A 20,439-nucleotide genomic window follows, 5' to 3' on the forward strand; every position below is an offset into this window, starting at 1 on the left:
GTGCAGAACAGATTCTAAGATCTGGCCATCCAAGCACTTGTAGACGTTCTTGTACAAAACCCAACAACTTGTTTGGCCGAGAAGGGTTTTAGTGAAATAGTTGAAATCAAAACGAGCGAAAAAAGTTTCCATTTTAATGACACACTTGATAGCTTAAGCTACATAGTAGCCACTTTGTTGCATTTTTAACAAAATGTTGTTATGCATCTTCATCTTCACTTTGTGTAAAAATTGTCTATTAGTTTGTGCGAATGACATTTATTTTACAAAAAAGTGCGAATGGAGCTCAAAAAGGTTGAAAAGCACTGGCCTAGCCTATAGAGCTGCTGCTAACCTAACATGTTGATTGAATTTCAAATTAGTAAGCCGTAAAATGGTCCACAGTGCATATTGAACATGCTCAACATATATCAACTCTGTAACTAACAAAATGTATTACCACCCAGCCACCATATATTTGAAGCCTTTACCATTGATCAAATCATGACTTGTTTTGTATTAGTAAATCTACACAATGTATGGTAGTGAACTATCGGTACGGTACGACACAATGTTAATAAACTTCATCATCGCATGTATGGTGAATTCTGATCAAATCTATCATTGCAGGCAATAACAGGCTCTAACTACTTGGTAACATTATCTGATTGGAATTGCTATTGGACATGGAAAATAGAACCGTGGAAGTCCGTGGCTCTAATGGTGCTTACTACAAAGCTTTCCTTTGTGATGTATTACCTACGGGAATTCTTGTGACTTTCGAAAACAATTGGCAACCGGAAAGAATCATTCCGTTCAAAGAAATTCGATTAGCACCGATCGCGGACGATGCATGCGATTTTACCGAAGGACAAGAGGTCGAAGTTCACTCAAGAGCAAATGACAATGAACCGTGCGGATGGTGGTATTCTCGTATTAAAATGAGCAAAGGAGAATTTTTTGTCATCGAGTATCAATCCTGCGACCCTAAATACACGGAAATAGTCACAAAGGACCGACTCCGTCCCATGAATAAGAACCCATCTCTGTCTCCAGATTCATTGAGAAAAGTTGCCCTTGATGTCGCCGAAGATCTTCAAAATTACTGCTTGAAATATGCCGACTTGCATAAGGAATTTGAAAAGAGCGTTGGCGCTATAGCGGTTCGATACAACGCAAAAACGAAGCAATTGGATGTCCTCGTGTCTAGCGAATCGGCGCAGAAGCGGGCTTCCATCGTGTCCGAATTGCATTTTCGCAGTTTACGAACTAAGTTACAGATGCTGCAAAAAGTCGAGGAAGCGTCCAAACAGTTAGAGATGACCCAACAACGCGCAGAGTCGTGCATGGAAAAATTTTCGGTCGATGAAGATTTAATGGGTCTTGCTATCGGTACGGGGGGAGTGAATATTATAGCGGCGCGTAAAATTCCAGGTGTAGTCGATATCATCTTGGACGAGGAGACGCATACGTTTACAGTGTACGGAGAAACGAAAGAAGCTGTGCTGAAAGCTCGCGAAATTCTGGAATATTGTGAAGAAGAAGTGGTGATTCCAAGAGCTTACGTTGGGAAGGTTATCGGAAAGAAAGGGACCACTATCCAAGAAATGATCGACAAGTCCGGGGTTGTTAGAGTTCGTGTAGTAGGAGACGATGAAAACAGAGAGAAAGAACTCGAGCCTGGTATGGTGCCGTTTCGCTTTGTTGGAATACGCGAGTGTATTAAAAACGCGAAAGCATTATTGGACTATCACGTCGCGAATCTCCGCGATCTCGATCAGCTCCGTATGAAGCAGCTGACTATCAATCAACGCATACGTCAGTTAGACGGGGGTTCAGCGTACACGCAGCATGACGGGGAGACTAACGGCGACGGTTATCGCAGGCGAAGGTATGTGCCGAACCGCGGACGAGGCGGCCGTAGACAAAATGGAAGCGACCGCGACAGCAATTTGAATACAAACTCAGAAGTATCGATATCGGATACGGGCTCGGAGACGGGCAATGAATCCGTTACGGACGCGAGAGGCAACATCAAGTCGAAAGAAGTGGTTAACAATGGATTTCCCAAGTGAGTGAAAATGTAGTAGGATATTCGGTGTGGAGATGTCATCTGTCACTTATTGCTATATTTTCATCGATTCAAAATCGTCTTCAAAAAAGTACATTGCGCTCAAGCTATATCCTGGCTTTGTTTTTCAAAATTTCATCCCAGTGATGTTTTAATAAGTGATATCACTGTTGATATACAAAGTTTTTTTGATTTCTCTACTAGTTGCTGACGGTTACCCGCAACCATTGTCAGCCGAAAATATTCGGGTTTATATCAACACATTTTCAATTTTATACTCAAAATCACCCAACAATTGTGATATAAGGAAAAGATAAGGAGGGTGTCAAAACGACTTTTAATCAGACACATTCCTTGGCCTAGTGCGGCGGTTCCTGAACTTTTTATGTCTGTGGGCCAATTTCCTATTTGAAAATGTTACGTGGCCCATCTCTGAATTGGACTAGCTGATTACTAAAAAATGTCAACACAGTCACCCACGGCTACTCCTGGGAGTATTTCGGAATCTGATTACCGTGCTAAAGAAGGAGAGAAAACTGTGGCGCTTTTATGACCGCAGGTTAAAAAGCACTGCCGTGCACCAGCAAAGCTCTGTAGCCCACTCAAAACAACGGGGTGATAACCTCGAGCATTTAAATGAGATGTATGCACACTGAATGAAAAGTAATGGGAGATATCATAAAAAGGACAAGCGATGAAAATGATTTTGGTGTGTGTCCATAGGCAGAGTGGATATGTCAGATAGACGACCATCTTTACTGCATCTTGTGGTTAACATTTTTGTAATACCATCGATTCATTGATGCAGACTATGCTATTTGCTATGTATTGATATTGTTTTCTGTTCAGACGACCGTTGGTTGATATACAATTATATATTCACTTCAATGCTCCCTTTGAGTCCCGCTAAACCCCATGGGAAGTTATGTAATCCCTTGTGTCATGCGCGATGGTTAAAGCACTTTTTCAAGTTGCAACTTCAGATATCAACAAGGATAGATAGTACACAACTACACACACATACATAAATCCAGGAAAGATATGAAGGGCGACTCTATGCTCCCATATTTAAATATTTTTCCTATCAGCGAGTTAATGAGTATGTATTTCATTCGCAGCCAAAATTCTTCAAAAAAACCTCCGAGAAAAGACGCTCCGAATCCCAACCGTAATCGTTTTGAACTTTTAAATGGTGCCGGTGGTGAAGATGTGGCAGAAGGAGTAAGTACCTAATCTAGACGTTAAGCAAACTCAATCTTGTGAATGGTGCAGTACACAGAGCATTGATTCTTTCAATTGCTTTATCTTCTGTTCAACCAATCGCCACAAATACTGTTCTTTCATATCTATTTGACTTCCCATATATATTATATTATTATTATATTCAAAGCCAATCAGTGGGTACAAAGTTTCTTATTTCTTGCCTCTACCTGGAGTCTGTGCATCCTCACGGTCATGAATGTTGTTGATTAAAGCTGTACTTATGAACACTAAACTTTCGATTGCATTGACTTTAAAGTTTGGTGCTAGTATTTGAATCACAACAGGAATGGTAGCTTTGTCACTGTCCATGATGCGTTGCTGTCCTGTGTAATTATCACCATTAATACATTATGCCCTCATTGTCACCCACATTTTGTGTCAGATGGTCACGGTGTGAAACGTACCCGTATTAACTCTACTGATTTTCTCTAATCACTCAATGATTCCTGTTATGTTTTACCAAGATAGACTGCCCTTTATAGTGCTTCGGATATTCTATTCTCTGTTTCCAAAACATAAGATACCAACTTTCACACCTCGGGATATAGCCTATCCCAGGTAGATGTATTCATAGGATTTAATTTCAACAATATGCTCTTTTTCAGGGCAGTGGAAAAGACAGCACCAATGAAAACAATTTACAAAGCAACGGTAAACCTAAAGGAAAGCGAAACAACAAAAATCGCAATAAGAGGGGAAACAGAGAAAACTTTGAAAATGGCATAGCCAACAGCGATACTCCGAAAACCGACACTGTTCAAACCAAATAGCCGCAAAGCGGTGTGTTTTGCATGCGCATTCTTACTTGTCTCTGAAGTACGAAACACTAAATTATACGTACAGGTACCATTGTCAAAGTAGCTCAATAGCAAATTGGTGACTAGGTCGCATCGGCGCGGCAATACAATTCGTCAACTCTAGAAAGCAGATCGGTCTCTGTGGTATGTGGTAGGTTGTTTGTGCCTGCAATTCTTTTTGATGTTGCGCTATTTAATATTATCTTGAAATTTAGTGTTGCTCTTACAGGCTTTTCCTGGACGAGATATTTCTTGTGTGTATCACTTCTGAATGTGTTCTAGTAAATCGGTGTTGAATATTTTTCTGTAATGATTTTGAAGCCAATATCTTTTCTTTGCCACGAAAAAATCTGTTGTTACTGTTGTTTCCATTCTTGACAGCAAACTTGCTTTTTATCGTGTCATGAGAACCACTGTGGTAAGACTGGTTTGGGAAGTAACTGTTCACAGTAGCTATCATACTACTGATTCAAAATTCATGCCTGACCTTCGTACTGTGATCAGACTCAGTTCCTATTTGTCCAGCAAGTTTCACGGTGAAATTCTTCTCAGCTTGTGAGGTTTACCGTATCCTATAGGTCATACCTCGTACATGGATACTAACCCCCTTCTTGCTCCTGCATATTCTACTCACAAATCCGAGTCGTAGCATGCGGTTGGTGCTTACCATATCTTACACACGATGTTTGTGATTCTTTTTCTTTCGACGATGCTATTTTTTTGCAATAAAATCATTGAACCTCGTCTTTTAGTCGAGAATATGATGTAGCTGGGATCCTGTAGTTGAGGTGGCATTCGTGGTACACATGAGTAGTTAATAATTAGGATGGTTGTGAATGATTAGTTACAGCTGCGACTATCTCGAAAAAGTGGAGGTCGAGATATTTTCTGGAGATGAATGTTTTGAACCTTACGATTGCATTCGTGCACAACTGCACAGGCACACACCGATGTGAGGGTTGTTGAGGAGGGCGCTGCCGCGATCATCAATACAGATTTTATTCAGCCGACTGGATTTGGATCAGCTTTGGATTTACGATTCTTTTAAAGCTTGGCTTGGGGATGGAAATTTCCAATCAAATTCATGAGACTTTTGAGCAAATGTTACGTTCTACTATAGTTCTACCCATTACCGGATTCAAACATGATTTGGACTTGGTTTTGAATCTCATATCGGGAACAATACTTGAATTTGAAAATACTGTATCTGTCATAGGCTGTTGATTTTGTCTACTATAGCAAAAATGTATCGGTTTACAGTTTCGTTTGAGGGGGCTTTCATGTGACGTTTCCATACATTCTACTGAACAACTTCGTCTGAAAATTTTTCGCTTTGGTTAAAACCAGATTTCTCTATATATCTGTAATAAACTGAACTGATTTATAGCTGTACTTTGCATGACTGCACCTAATTCCGGTACCTTCGCGCAGTGGTGCTGAACCATATGACGTCATATGATGTTTTGATTGTTGAAATAATCGTTAATTTCTGCGAAAAGTGACAGGCCCACCCTTGCTTCTTTCGCGTGAGAAAGCGTTTAATGGCACCTGCTTTACCAGACAGAGAGGGATTCTGGGGAGAACCAACATCTACTTTAGACTGGTGCGAAGAAAATTACGTTGTAACGCCGTACATAGCCGAATTCTGTGAGTATTGTACCGGTACTCATTATTTTCTACAAGTGATGGAACTTTCGTAGAAACCAATCCTTTTCTGTCGCCTATTCAGGGAATACTATCAGCAATGTTATCATGATAATACCCCCTACAGTTTGTGCATATCAATTCTGGAAAAAAGGACTGGAACTGAGGCACATACTTTCAGGAATCTCTTTATTAGGTAAGGAGCTAATGTTGTTACCTTCATACAGACTTGCCAAGCTGTGATCTGTTGTAGTCATCCTGTCTCGCTAAGGTTTAGGAAGAGTACCTTTTCCTTTAAATCTGACATCATAGTACTAAAGTAATGTTAGCAAAGCAAGTATACAACAGCTATTTTATTTTATTGAATTTGTTCTGCGGTTACGTTGCAGCTGTTGGAGTTGGATCCTGGTTTTTTCACATGACCTTGTTGTACGAAATGCAAGTGAGTTGAATGTTTACTTACTGTTTCATGACATAGGCCCTACCAACATAATAGTAATGTGGCTGGTAAAATTGTCATAACAACGGGACCTAGTCACAACTTCCGGGAACACTTTGACTTTGAAATATAAATATGAGTCACCCCAGAACTCAAATCTGTGTGCAAATGAAGAATTATAGATGGAATGCCGGTCGAGTCACATATTTACATTTGAGGCCTGAACAGTTCGACGGTTTACCTTTGGTGTGAATGCGCCAATTCAACTTGCGCTTATTGAAATAGCAGTATTATATACAGTAATTGTCGGGTAACCCTAAAAGGAGGGACCGCGGAAACTGCGGAAAACGCGGAACTCGCGGAAACGGCCCCTAAAACGCGGAAACTGCGGAAAATGCGGGAAACCTCGATTCCTAAAGCGCTGAAACAAGAGGAAAACGCGGAACGCGGAACAGTCGGTCATTGACCACTATAGATCACAAAGTAGCCACTAAAACGAGGAAACAGAGGAAAAGGCGGAACGCGGGACAGTCGGTCATTGACATTTGTAGATCTCATAGAGGAACTCTAAAGTCTAAAACGACGAAACTGCAGGACACCAATGTTAGAGTGAGGCGAAGTAGAACTCATAAATGGCAGAGAACTGTTGATGGCGCTTCTTCGTTTTACAATACAAAAATTTATAAACGTCAAAATAAATTGTTTTTTCCTTGGGAGAGACGGATTAGGGTTGGCGGAGGGGGTATATTAGGGTTACGTGAGGGGGATATTAGGGTTGAGGAGAGGGGAGATATTAGGGTTGGGGGAAAGGGGGATGTCAGGGTTAGGAGGGTTAGGTTAGGATTAGGGTTAGGTTAGGGTTCTGATTAGGGTTAGGTTAGGGTTAGGGGAGGTGGGATATTAGGGTTAGGGGAGGTGGAATATTAGGGTTAGGGGTTAAGGTTAGGTTAGGGTTAGGGGAGGTGGGATATTAGGGTTAGGTTAGGGTTATGATTAGGGTTAGGGGAGATGGGATATCATGTCCCTAACCCTCTTCTCCAACCCTAATATCACCCCTCTCCCCAACCCTAACATCCCCCTCTCTCCAACCCTATATCCCGCCTCCCCTAACATCACCCTCTCCCTCAACCCTAATATTCACGTCCCCTAACCCTAATATCCCACCTCCCCTAACCCAAATATCCCACCTCCCCTAACCCTAACCCTAATCATAACCCTAACCTAACCCTAACCCTAATATCCCACCTCCTCTAACCCTAATATTCCACCTCCCCTAACCCTAATATCCCACCTCCCCTAACCCTAATATCCCACCTCCCCCAACCCTAATATCCCACCTCCCCCAACCCTAATATCCCACCTCCCCTAACCCTAACATAACCCTAATCATAACCCTAACCTAACCCTAACCCCTAACCCTAATATCCCACCTCCCCTAACCCTCATATTCCACCTCCCCTAACCCTAATATCCCACCTCCCCTAACCCTAATATCCCACCTCCCCTAACCCTAATATTCCACCTCCCCTAACCCTAACCCCTAACCCTAATATCCCACCTCCCCTAACCCTAATATCCCACCTCCCCTAACCCTAATATCCCACCTCCCCCGACCCTAATATCCCACCTCCCCCAGCCCTAATATCCCACCTCCCCAAGCCCAACCCTAATATCCCACCTCGATGACCGACTGTCCCGCGTTCCGCTGTTTCCTCGTATTAGTGCCTACTGTGTGATATATAAAGGTCAATGACCGACTGTTCCGCGTTCCGCGTTTCCCTCTATTTCAGCGCTTTAGGAATCGAGGTTTCCCGCTTTTTCCGCAGTTTCCGCGTTTTAGGGGCCGTTTCCGCGAGTTCCGCGTTTTCCGCAGTTTCCGCGTTCCCTCCTTTTAGGGTTACCCGTAATTGTCATTGATAATTGTGATTGAATAAAATATGTGAAAGTACAATTAATTAATTTTGAAGTGTAATTTCAATTGACGATTTTCAGACTACGGTACCTACTTTTCAATAACAAACTTTAGGTCGCCTTTATTGGTGCTGCACACACTATTCATATGCCAGTATGTTTACTGCGTTGCTGTAATTTGACTTCATTTGGGAGAAGTACGTTATATCATAACACAGATAACCGCTGTTGATTGGTGTATCTTAAAGGATTTACTTACAACATGAAAAATGCAATTATTCCTTTATTGAGGGTCTTAGCGGCTGAAGATTTGTAGCAATGTACAGCCAGATGAGTTGAATGCGCATGTTTGGTGTGTTGCAGTTTTGAAAAATATTTCGAAGAGACCAGACGCTTTCAAAAACAATTTCAGAAGTCTGTTTTATATGTTATATCTGCCCCAATAAGAGATACGAACTCAGAAAATGCCTTCGAGCAGTAACAGCAGATCAAGAGAGCCGAGTAGGAGCCACAGGAGAGGTCGGAGATTGAGTAGTTTTTCGCGGAGAAATTCGTCCAAAACAGCAAAGCGCCAGAGTAGAAAACCGAGGAGAACTTCAAGCGACGCCTCACAGGCGGCACCAGTTTATGACTATGGGACGCGTAATGATGCTCGAGGATCCTTGTATGCAGCTTACTACGGCACAGTCGAGCGCGATCAAAAAAAGGGCAAGCCTGTCAAACTCATTGCGATTATTGTGTTACTACTATTTGTTATTGGCGGGGCGGGTGTTGGAATATACTTTGGCGTGGTGCCGACCGACGCCTTGACCCAAAAAGAAAGCACGCCGATACTGATCATGACCACCACTTCTCCGATTGCGCCCACTGAAACGCCAGCCCCGATATCTCCGATTGATGACGCCACGTGGGTCAGGACGCGGGGTGATTGCGGACGACCGCTTAATCGACCGGATCTAGCGCGTATCGTTGGTGGTACGGAAGCCGTGAAACACTCGTGGCCGTGGCAAATTGGATTGCTCAAGTTAGTGATGCGCTATTTCTGTGTTGTTGCGTTTTTTTTCTTCTGGTGGATAATAATACGCAATGGTTTATGTGTGAGTTTAAAATGTTCGACAGGTGAACACCAGCGGTGGTCAAAGCATTCAGCGATGCTACTGAGCAGTAAGGCCGTGACTATCTACTCCATTATAAGTACAAGTACCAATTTCATTGACGGGTCGAAACTGCTTGAACTGAGGGTAGAAAATTTTAATTCTGAATAAGTTATCAAGTAAGCAATTACGAAAAGTAGATTTGGTAGAGGATACACATACTTTGTGCAGTATATCTACGGTGACTACTGTGAAATTGCTAAAGACACCTCAAATGGGTTCGATCTTTTGAAAATATATTCAGATGCCACGATACAGGAGCATGGTTTTTATGACAATTTTACAGAATTTTGTACTTTTCAAGATCCAAATTGTAAACAGAGTTGAAAACTGTTCCAAGTAGTCTATAAAGTATCCTGAAAAAGTGTAACTTTGTCACTGACCACCTCTGGTGAACACTACCTTATCTTGTTACTGAAAATCGTGGCATATTATGGGGTTATGTTCCGATATGATCTAGTGCAAGCTGCATTCAAACAGGTGATTTTTTTGTAGGCCTATGTCATCATTTCTCCTGTTCATCGATGCTTATGTTGAAATTAGTATTATTAGCAACAGTTTTGCACATGCCGTTCGGATGCATTTGCAACCTTAATCTTGCGTTGGTCAGGTATAAGGAATACGACGCCACGACCGTGTCTGTGAAAGCCATCTGTGGCGGATCGCTGGTGGGGCCTACGTTTGTGATCACCGCGACTCACTGTTTTCTGGACAGTCTACGAACCAGCGTGTCGACTGACTCCAACGCTTATCGAATTCTTGTCGGGGGACATGAAAAGGGAAAGGAGAGTGATGGCGCAAAGTAAGACAATTTTCATAAGTTGTAACTAGATCAATGCATCCTGTCTCGCACTGTAACAGCAGCAGGACTTGTCAAAGTAGTCGTTGTTGGTACTTGAGTGCAAGTAGAAGTAGTCCTGCGAGTTATCACTCGATTATTAGAAGTAGAAAATGAAAGGACCGATAAGTACTCAAGTTATTTGAAGAATTAGGTTGGTACAAGGCCTCCGATCTTACCGGGTCAATAGGACTGATTCGCCACTGATACATAACAACTACTGGCGATTCTCTGGAGTGGTAAATGTTACTTACAAGTTGCAAAGCTAGTTTTGCCTAAAAAGCCCTAAAGTTTCAAGTAGAAATACAGTAGTCTACAACACAACCGTTTGAGTAAATACTGGTAGTAGGCAAAAACTCAACGTTGTAACCGAGTTGCAAGGCTCTTAGTCGCAAATCAATCTCACTCAATTATAGTTTTGAATTGAGTCAAGTTGGGTCGTTTTCAATTCACCACAAAGTCCAAGTCATGGTGTTATGACTCAAGTACAAGTCATTGTGTTGACTGCTCAGTTTCCAGTTAAAGTCTTGTGAAACCCACATTTTAAAACTCTGTTTGGTGATATCAAATGGTTCGCTTTTGATATCAATAGACGAAATCCCAACAGTGTGGTTACTTTATTATTCTTCAAAATTGCATTGAAATGTCAGTCTTGGCCGTCTGAGTCTCCAATCATATGACTTGGTCCGAGTCTTGCGCAATGACTCGAGTCCAAGTCGAGTCATTTCCGTATTTTGAAAAAATGACCCAAGTCAGACCGAAGACGTGATTAGTAACACTGGTATCCACGGATCATGGCTATTTCTGACCTTCCTTGTCCAGCGGCATATGCACTGATCTTCGTATGTCTTATCATGAGTCAGTGTATATGCTGCAAAAACATCAAGGACGAGAATAAACAGCGTCCTATTCCTAGATTTCATGACAATTTCACTCATGAAATTGACCAGAGTCCATCCAAATGCTACTTGACAAAATCTAAAATTTGAAATCAAAGTAGTTTGACTTCAAAAACCCTACAAAATGTATTGGAAGTAGTCTTAAAACATAAGCACTGAGTAATTAGGGGTGGGGTAGTACATAAAATATACTTGAGTACTTCACCGGAATCGCCTACCATTTCTGTTAACAGCCTACGGTATTGTGAATTAAAATATTTATTTAGGTCAGTAGTTCTTAATCTTTACCAAGCTGGTGAACCCTAATCTGCAACAGTTCGGTGAATCCCAAATTTTCGCCTAGTCATACTGAACAAAAATCCACGACATACCTCTATTAAATTACTCTATTTAACAGTGGCTCTCAAACTTTTCAAAAATGTTCGCAAAACGGTCCCTTGGCATTTTTTTAAATGACTCACGGTCCCTTACAAAATCTTCACAAAACAAGAATTTTTGAGTTTATGGTGCCAATGTGACAGGTGTAGCCGATTTTTTGTGACAGCTCGGCTGTGTATTTTGCGTTTTTGAGAGCGCAACTCTAATATTGTGAATCCCATTTAACCGGTTCAATTTCATATTCGATCTCCGGAAATGTTGGTCTTGGCCGTCATGGGGCGATCAACCAGTTATCCGGAGGCCTCTCTTACTCCTACGAGAAATTTCATCACTACCCTACCCTTTATCCATTCGATTCACGAACGGTATTAGGCGATTTACGAACGAGCCGAAATAGATATCGGCAAACGCAAGACGTATTAATTTGTTTCTATCGGCTTGGTAAGCACCAACCAGTGTTTTGAAATTTAGTGTGCAGTCATTTTGTTGTCACGTTAAGAATGAAGTTTTTTGGACTTAGGGAATCAATTTTGTCAATATTAATAACAACTATGATAAAACATGTAGTTACTTCGTGAACTCAGGTAATGATTGTTGCTACTCGAAGGCTATTGGACTAAACCAGGGGTTCTCAGCCCTTTCTTGGCCGTGGCCCATTTTCCAGTTTAAAAATATGCTGTGGCCCACCTGATATTTTAGAGTCATAATCCTGTTTAATGCGTGGTCATGGACAGCGCCGATATGCCAATTTCTCTAAAATATGCGCGTTTTTCTCTAACTGATCATATTTAAATCTCGATATCCCGGGACATGAAATCGCGCCAAGCGCGAAAAAAAATTCAAGTTGAATAAATATCCTCCAACAAACGACCAACGACATAATCTTGGGCCCCTTCGAGTTCCCCCATTGGGGGTGTGAGTGCGGTATTTACGGCCCTGGTAGATCATGAGCTGAAACTTCTAAGTAGATTATTTTCGTCCGCTGCTCCATTCTCGTCGCGAAACAAAATGATCATATCCCTACACTGTGTGATTGGGAATTAAGTGATACTATTGTGGGGAATATTATAATCATTCTGGGCCAGCTTCGAACAATTCATTGGTGGATGGGGCACTACAGAGAAGTGAAGAAAGATTTTTCAATATGCATGATGTACTTTGTATGTCTTGTACCGAAACAACTGAAGTTGCGATGTCAGAATATTCAATTTAATGATACAATCCATTCCTTTTATTATATACAATGATTTCCAGGCCGGACATTTTAAACCGACTTTAAAGATCAATGCGCTCCGATGAATCCTCAATCCATTAAGATTCGTTGAGGTGGTGCAGTATACCTCCGCCAGAAGTTGCTAATAATTTGCAATTATGGCTATTGTTAGCTTACAATAATACGGCCAGCAGAAGTACAGTAAATCTGTACATCAATTTCACTTCATTGCGAGCTCATTGCATACCCCTTTCAACGGCATACGGCATATGACGCTGCCGGAATACTTGGTTACTTCAGCATTATCTTCCAGTTATTATACGCTTGAAATTATTTTAGTTGCTGTTAGCCGTAGGTTGTCATAGCCAGTAGAAAAAGCCACCGTTTCTCCCTAACGTTTTCGATTTGTACATGCTGACTTCATACGTGTCACTACGTCTAATCAGGGTCGGATGAAAAGCTTTGTAGCTATGTTGCCTACGTATAATTAGATAATACGAATATATTTATAGCGAATAACATAAGAAATACAACTAAACTTACATTAATTCTAAAATTTTATAAATAGCTCTGTGGCCCACCTCAAAATGCTCTGTGGGCCATGGCCCACCCTTTGAGACCCCCTGGACTAAACTGAAAGCAAAATTCGTGATCAATTTGCATTTGTACTGCGCAAGGCTTAGATTACGACTGTTCAGTGCTTGAACATATCAATATCGAAGCTCAGCAAACCTTAGGGCAGTGGTTCTCAACCTTTTTGACCTCACGGCACACTTTGAAAATGAAAAATAGTTCGCGGCACACCAGCACACTGGTTCCCAACTCTTTGTTGGCTCAAGGCACGTGAAAACTACCAGAATAGTTAGCATGCAGCCCCCTATACAGTCGTACAGAGGTGGTCTCTGACGAGGTACTTAATATTTTTTCGGGGCATTCAAGTACAATTTGCTATGCTTCGATGAATAAATTGCGGTATCTTCTATATATGCGGACATGTCACAAATACGTCTACGAATAGTATCATTTGACACCGGAATCGTTTTCAATTCTTCCGCTGCCTTGTCACCCGCAGTTCAATTATAGTTTCAACAAACCGGGATGATAATCTCTAAGGCGGAGAAATTTGGTAACTGATAAAATTTGATCAACTTTACTTCTCACTTGACAGATTCGTCGACTGTAACATAACGTTGCGCTTTGCGCCTACATTTTAACGGGTTAGCCGGCACGTTGCTTAACAATCGCAATGTGGATGGCTATTGTGTTGTCATTCGAATTTTTAAACGTGAGCATCGATTCCAAATTATTTCATTTCTCGCAGGAGATTAGGTAGACAGTAAGGATTTTAAAACTGCATTGTCATAGAGGCGACGCCATGTCTGCTCTCCTCTGCGTTCAGTCAACAAATTGTGCAAAACTGAATTCAGCCTTCACGCTATATGTCGGGTAAAGCGAATTCGCGCTAGATGTTGATTGCGGGCATGGCAGCAATTTGGATTTGTCAAATGTACAACTTCACATCGAGCCCGTTTTTGATTATTGATCGTTTGCTATAGACTAGAATTATTTTGCGCATAATTTCGAAATTCTGGAAAAATCTCTCGCGGCACCCTTCCGAGACATGAATGGCACACTAGTGTGCCTCGGCACACCGGTCGAGAACCACTGCCCTAGGAGTTCATGTGAGCTTCGGTAAAGAACCACTGTGTTAGGTATTTACTTGGCTTTTGAGAACTGGCTATCGAAATCTTTCGAGATCAGTTTCATGCAGCATTTTGAATGACAGAATTTGATAATGCCGTCACTGTTTCCCTGCTTGTTTCGCAGAAAAACTCGCCATTTTTTTCACTTGACAGGATATTAGAAATTTTGAGTCTGCATCACCACCCGGCTAATAACCTGGCGACGTTCTCAAGATTAAGACAATTGCCGGCTCACGATATTTCTGTCGTCGTGCTGAGAACTTCAGTGGATCCGACCCAAGTCTCTCCGATGACTGCATTCATTTGCTTACCGAAGCCGTATGAGATACCGCCTACTAAAAAAAGGCAAGAGATGTTGTTGATTTTTTTGATGTGAGCTTAATAGTTACACAATCCAATTAGCGATTACCCGACTACCCGCGTCATTTGGTGAACAAGACTTGTCGGAAACATGTGAATTGAAATTGTCAAGTATCATATTTGTTATTATCCTTTTACGGTGCTACATCACATTGAAAACCAAGGGTTACTTTCCAGTTCTTCGTATTTTCAGTCTGACAGGCACATCTACCTAATCTCATTGATCTAGAACAGTGATTTGTGTCTGTCTCTTGAAACTTGCCTCATTTTATCATCGGATGGACCTCTAAATAGCGTTGGGACCCCGGGAAATCCCGATCCCGGGATCCCGGGATTTGAAGCAATCCCAATCCCGGGATTTGAAGCAATCCCGATTCCGGGATTGGTCCCGATGAAATCCCGGGAGTTGTGAACAGCATCTACCAAGGCTTATGTAGCGCCATATCTCTTATTTTGGTAATAAAGCAGTGTCACAAACTCGGCTGATTGTCTAGAACAGTGGCCTCAAACACGCAGCTCGCCAGATCTGTTTTTGCGGCCCACGTCGGCGTTTTGACTTTTCAAGCATTCGACAATATTAAACTCGAAAATTTCAGATTTTGGATTTGAGAACTTGAAATTTCATTCTGAAACTACTCCAAAAACCTGAATCGCTATCACACATCAAACGTCCACTAGCTGCTAGATCAGGGGCGGGCAACATACGGCCCGCGAAGGGATTTTGTCCGGCCCGCTGACAGTTTTCCGTCTTACATGATAATGTGGCCCGCGGCCCCAGTCTGCCGAGACTCCCTACAGACCCTACTACTTGCTTACTACGTCAAATTTTAGTGACTGTATGTTATTATATACGGGTATGCGCAGCGTTACGAGAGTGGATCTCGCGCGGAAGTTCGTCGAAGCCAGAAGACTTGCATTAACAGCATTTACGATGCACTCAACCCTAATGTCGTTTGCATTAATTATGATTTTTGTCGACTACAATGGTCATTTACACCAGGCTGATATTTCTTATTCTTGATTCCGTAACCGCCGACTTGTAGCACGACACACTTCTAGGCTTTTTGCACCGCATATGCCAGGGGTCACCAACTCAAAACGGGTCGCAGGCCACCCTTCAATTTTCGTAGAGGACGCGGGCATGAATTCAATATCGAGATTAATTAGGCCACACACGCTATCGTCACCTACTCAACCATAATGAATTGATATCTTGGTAAATTAGGGTTACCGGGCTTATCGAACTCCCTGAAATCTTAATTAGGGATAGCACCGTGTGTTGATTGATCAGATAGAAGCAGACATGGCTGCGCGTGTAGGACAAAGTTATTCTCAAATACGCATTGTCTTCGCCATTAGGGGCGAGAAATGGCTTTGAAGTGACATTGCTGTCGTTAAAATACATTCATCAAATACGATTTATTCCTTGTATATGAGGATAAATGGGCGAATAATGTATCGATTCAGCAATCCGGCCCACCAATACTTAATTTTCCTAAATCCGGCCCGCTGACTGGAGAAGTTGCCCGCCCCTGTGCTAGATTATAATGCGACAGCTTTTACGATGACACGATGCATTTGTTGTCTCGATGGTTTCTAACTGTCTATATAACTCCTTATGTCGCCAAATTATGCCAAGCACAACAATATTTTTAAAAAATATTGAAAAATATGACTTTTTCGTGGCAACCGTGAGTATTACAATAGTGTATTACATTTTCACAATGTGTATGGAATGCCAATCTGCAAGGTCCGACAAAAAAGGCGTACTGGGAAATACATATTATACCCCTATTTGATGCTGCTGCCCGCCGCGTCATCAAAAACCACGAAATTGGCCCGCGATAAAATTGGTGTTTGGGACCCCTGATCTAAACGATGACACTCTTGATGCTCTTATGTTTTGCGTCAATTCAATATCACAAGAACTAAATGTTATTTGTGTAACTTGTATGTCTATTTTACTACTTTTCTAATCCCAGGATTGAGGAGCGAAAATCCCGGGAAATCCCGATCCCGGGATTTCAAATTTGATCCCGAAGTCCCAACCCTACCTCTAAATCCAATTATCAGCTTTGAAGTTAACTTGAGATAGCTACAAGTTGGTTTATGTGTGCTGTATTGCAAGCTAGTAGTTCTAATGTTCTCTATTCTAGCTGGATCTACCGATTAAACTGTCAAATTGATATCTGAAAGAGTTGTGTAGAGCAAATTACTTTGAACGCATTTATCGGAACTCTTTGTTACCGTTAGGTGCTGGGCAACCGGTTGGGGAAGGACTCAAGGCACAGGCTTCGATTCCGAGCTCAAGCAAGTCGCGCAGCCAATCGCTTCGGATTATGATTGCAAAAAGAAATACGGAGCAAGTGGCATTTCCAAAGAAAAACACTTATGCGCCGGGCCTTACCGGGGCAGTGAAGGAACATGTCAAGGCGACAGTGGCGGACCACTGGTATGCCAATATGACGACGGGGCATGGGTGCTCCACGGGGCTACCAGTTTTGGGCCCCAGCCTTGCGGGATTAGTCCCGGCGTGTGGACACAAGTGTCGTATCACTTGGATTGGGTCTGCTGCATTTTGCAAACCTACGCAATTTGTAAAGGAATAGTATGTGCATGGTAGCACAACGTTTACCGACACGCGCATAATAACAGGCCAGTTAGCGGGCACTTACGGCATACAAGCGCAGATAACTGCATGTTACGGCGTACAAGCGCAGATAAATGCATGTTACACAGGAAGCATAAGCAATCAAGCGTGCAGGGGTCAGAGTTAGTGCCAAACACGTACAGATAGAATGCAGTGTTGTGGTAGTAAATTCTCATGTTCTCCAGATTTGATTGAAACTATACCAGGGGTGAAAATCACATAGATGCAGTCGACGAGAATTGGAAGGTTGAGTGTTACTAGCCTTGTAATGCACTGCTGATACAATAGAAGTTTTGCTGTATTTTTTCGCATGGAGCATTCCATATATTTTTTCTTCTTTTATTGTGCAAGTGTATGTATTTCAACAGTTGTGAAATAAAATAGCAGCCTTTTACACGTGAAACTGGTATTTCAGTCTGGTTTGAACTTGGTCTTGTAGGCCTATGTACGGGAGTCAAGAACTTACGATTGGGATAGACTGCAGCACACAAGCAACAGGCGGTATGGAATGCAGCTTATGAAACTACACCATATAACACCATATATTTCTGATTTCGCGCCGTTGCAGGCATACACTATGCAATGATTGAACTCCTACCCTTTATAATATTAAAAGCACATAAAGTGGCACTACGTATGTTTTTGTTTCAGCTTCTCGATGAACTTCCAATGATCTATTGCTCCTGCGTCTTTGTTTATACATTGTAAGTGTTGAAAGTACACTTTCTTCCTACGATCAGATTCTAACTATATGTCATGCCAACAGGAATCACCACTCTCGCAAACCCGACGACTGGAGCAAATCCATGATACTTTATCTGATTTCTTTCTCGGTGTCTGTGACAATTACATATTTGTACTGTAAGAACCCCGTGTTCCATCAGGTGAGTGTGCTATTCGAGTGGTCCTCAACCCATTGGTCAGTTGCTGCTGGTTCACACAAGACGTTATTAAATAATATGACAGGCATTTGGTTTGTTGCTTCTGCTGTAGAAATTTCACAATCTAGAGATTGCTGTGCGGTGCCATTTGACCGCAGATGGTTGGTGTGACTAGTAATTAAGGTTATAATGATACACGAGTACAAGTAGAAATAGGTACAGTGTATCTGGAGCTGCTACAAATACTTGAGCAGATCTGGAAACGAGAGTTTTGTAACTAAAACTGAAAACGAAATTTCTGTAATTAACTCAGTAATTCAAAGAAGTAGATTGCAGACTTATAGTGATCATCTGATCAATCGCAAGGAGTGGCCATTTTTCGGCGCATTATATTTTCTTTGAATGCATGTTCTAACAGCCTACATTAATTTACAATTTGTACATGGAAGAACTACCGTGTATGGATTGGTCGTCCATGCAGCGTAACCAAAAAGGTTGGAGACCACTGATATTAGATGAAATTACGGTATTCTCATGATAATTTTGGTAATTGAACATTTAACAGACTTGTTATGCATTCCTGGTGTTCTACCTCATATACGAAGCATATAGATCAATCCTCAATCACCCAGAGATAATACCATGGGCGGCGCTATCTCTTGGAACTTACGCGACTGGCTTTCTTGTATGGAATATCGACAATGCATTCTGTCAATCATTGAGGTGAGATGCGACACTTGACTTTGTCAGTATCATAGTTATTTAGCAATTTCCTATTGAAAATCTCGTTTGATTATATTAGGCTAGGAAATTGCATGTAAACAAAAGACTATAGTGACATTTGTAGCACTGGCCATGGGCCACACTTGCCCATTACATGGATATCTAGACCTCAATGTCATAAATCTTATATTGTGTTGGATAATGTAACATGTAATTATTGCTTGGAATAAACCAATCTCGAATCTTACCTAAATCCGTAATCCTTACTAAGACCATTATTCCTGTACTAGGGTACAATTATGAGTTGCTCAAGTAAGCCTAGAACTACTTTTTAAAGTACTCGGTTCGATAAGACCTTAGTTTCTTAGACTACTACTGTTGCAGGTTTGAAGGCCTAATTCTGTATTCAGCATTTAAGCTTTTGTCTAACTTTCCCCACAAGAATTGAACATCAATAGTACCCCAGATATAGTCAGTAACAAAGTACTTTTACTTTTTCTGACTATTCAAGTAGGTTTGGCCTACCAAAGCTAGCTAGCTGTTTTAGGCAACGATTTATGACTAGTATAGTAGTTTTCACTTTTGAGATATGTTTCCATCACGCTTATGAGTGAAATAGTTAACACAACTATGCGGAGACTCGACCAGATCTAATTGTTAAAACTACTGGAGTATTTTTCGTATCTTAATCTTCTATTTTGCTACTTCTACTTGCGTAGAAATTTACAGCGCCAGATTTACTTCTACTTAACATCAACAAGGACTAACTACCTTGACCACATCCGGGTAAAACAGTTGAGCAATAAAGCAACTAATTTAAACTCCTTGGTCACTAATACGGTAGATCAACTAAAATCTACAATTGTTCAGACACGCAAGATCAGAGGTCTTCCATTCTGCGGCAGCTCCGGTGACACAGTTACACGCTTGGTGGCACATATTCACAGGAACCGGTACCTATTTGCACATTCTAGTGTCGGCTTACGCAAGGACTCTACATTTGAAGCGACAATGCGATATCAAGGTAATGAATAACCGGATGTTATTAGCTCTGGTCTGAAATTTGGCAGCCTGAAGTTGCAATTGCTATTTCAGATGCTGGGAGGCGTGATTCCATACTTGGATGTTGGGAACAAAGTGTAGCTTGTATGCAGTGTCTTTTAGGTAATTAAAATGTACTTTTGTGGCTTTCAACGGGCAAAGTGGTATTATGGTATTACGCTGTGTCTTTAGTTCGATGTGAATCCTCTTTTTTGTGGAGTTCTTATCGCCAAGCACAAGATGAAGCATGTCTATTTGATTTCAAACAAAGGGTATGCAACGCACTTTAGATTAAGTAGTTTCAATGTTGGTGAAGTTTCATTTCTTCAAATAAAATTTTTTGAACGTGTACGTATTTAAAAAAATCAAGCTCTCTCACTCCTCTGGAGAACAGACAAACAGCCTTAACAGTGATGACAGCTTATCGGTTCACTCAAAGTTGGTATTCATACAGACTCATCATATTATACTATTAGCTATATAAGCTTACCAGTT

At 41.5% G+C, this 20,439-nt stretch overlaps 2 protein-coding genes and 2 long non-coding RNA genes across 6 annotated transcripts; 2 read left to right on the forward strand and 2 right to left on the reverse strand.

Moving 5' to 3' along the window:
• Nucleotides 1-581: 581 nt before the first annotated feature.
• Nucleotides 582-4,854, forward strand: LOC145454952 (RNA-binding protein fxr1-A-like). The gene is made up of 3 exons (XM_080332881.1): nt 582-2,050; nt 3,169-3,271; nt 3,919-4,854. The coding sequence occupies exons 1-3, from the start codon at nt 666-668 to the stop codon at nt 4,081-4,083; spliced, it is 1,653 nt and encodes a 550-aa protein (XP_080189007.1). The 5' UTR covers nt 582-665; the 3' UTR covers nt 4,084-4,854.
• A 669-nt stretch (nt 4,855-5,523) lies between these two features.
• Nucleotides 5,524-20,309, forward strand: LOC145454953 (alkaline ceramidase 3-like). 3 transcript variants are annotated; one of them, XM_080332884.1, is made up of 9 exons: nt 5,524-5,757; nt 5,840-5,950; nt 6,144-6,196; nt 17,951-18,003; nt 18,066-18,183; nt 18,746-18,903; nt 19,774-19,927; nt 19,999-20,067; nt 20,137-20,309. In XM_080332884.1, the coding sequence occupies exons 1-8, from the start codon at nt 5,652-5,654 to the stop codon at nt 20,044-20,046; spliced, it is 801 nt and encodes a 266-aa protein (XP_080189010.1). In that variant the 5' UTR covers nt 5,524-5,651; the 3' UTR covers nt 20,047-20,067; nt 20,137-20,309. The 3 variants fall into 3 exon arrangements, with proteins under 3 accessions (XP_080189010.1, XP_080189009.1, XP_080189008.1); XM_080332883.1 differs by having other exon boundaries at nt 5,528-5,757; nt 19,999-20,309; XM_080332882.1 differs by lacking the exons at nt 5,524-5,757; nt 5,840-5,950; nt 17,951-18,003; ... (3 more) ...; nt 19,999-20,067; nt 20,137-20,309 and adding exons at nt 8,468-9,128; nt 9,869-10,060; nt 14,443-14,634; nt 16,903-17,708.
• On the reverse strand, nt 6,142-6,495 carry LOC145454957 (uncharacterized). The gene is made up of 2 exons (XR_013920257.1): nt 6,338-6,495; nt 6,142-6,307 (listed from the first exon to the last, which is right to left on the reverse strand). It is a non-coding gene; the product is annotated as an uncharacterized LOC145454957 (long non-coding RNA).
• On the reverse strand, nt 11,783-16,904 carry LOC145454956 (uncharacterized). The gene is made up of 3 exons (XR_013920256.1): nt 16,704-16,904; nt 13,216-14,933; nt 11,783-11,989 (listed from the first exon to the last, which is right to left on the reverse strand). It is a non-coding gene; the product is annotated as an uncharacterized LOC145454956 (long non-coding RNA).
• Nucleotides 20,310-20,439: the final 130 nt, after the last annotated feature.

The sequence above is a fragment of the Botryllus schlosseri genome, chromosome 14 (assembly GCF_051294905.1).
Source record: "Botryllus schlosseri isolate E-star chromosome 14, Bs_hap1, whole genome shotgun sequence".
Taxonomy (NCBI): domain Eukaryota; kingdom Metazoa; phylum Chordata; class Ascidiacea; order Stolidobranchia; family Styelidae; genus Botryllus; species Botryllus schlosseri.

Coding starts and splice junctions, on each gene's coding strand:
- LOC145454953 (XM_080332882.1), top strand. CDS start 8,569: ATGCCTTCGAGCAGTAACAGCAGATCAAGAGAGCCGAGTAGGAGCCAC. Junction 9,129..9,868: donor TGGCAAATTGGATTGCTCAA/GTTAGTGATGCG, acceptor TGCGTTGGTCAG/GTATAAGGAATACGACGCCA. Junction 14,635..16,902: donor ATACCGCCTACTAAAAAAAG/GCAAGAGATGTT, acceptor TGTTACCGTTAG/GTGCTGGGCAACCGGTTGGG.
- LOC145454952 (XM_080332881.1), top strand. CDS start 666: ATGGAAAATAGAACCGTGGAAGTCCGTGGCTCTAATGGTGCTTACTAC. Junction 2,051..3,168: donor GTTAACAATGGATTTCCCAA/GTGAGTGAAAAT, acceptor TTTCATTCGCAG/CCAAAATTCTTCAAAAAAAC. Junction 3,272..3,918: donor GTGAAGATGTGGCAGAAGGA/GTAAGTACCTAA, acceptor GCTCTTTTTCAG/GGCAGTGGAAAAGACAGCAC.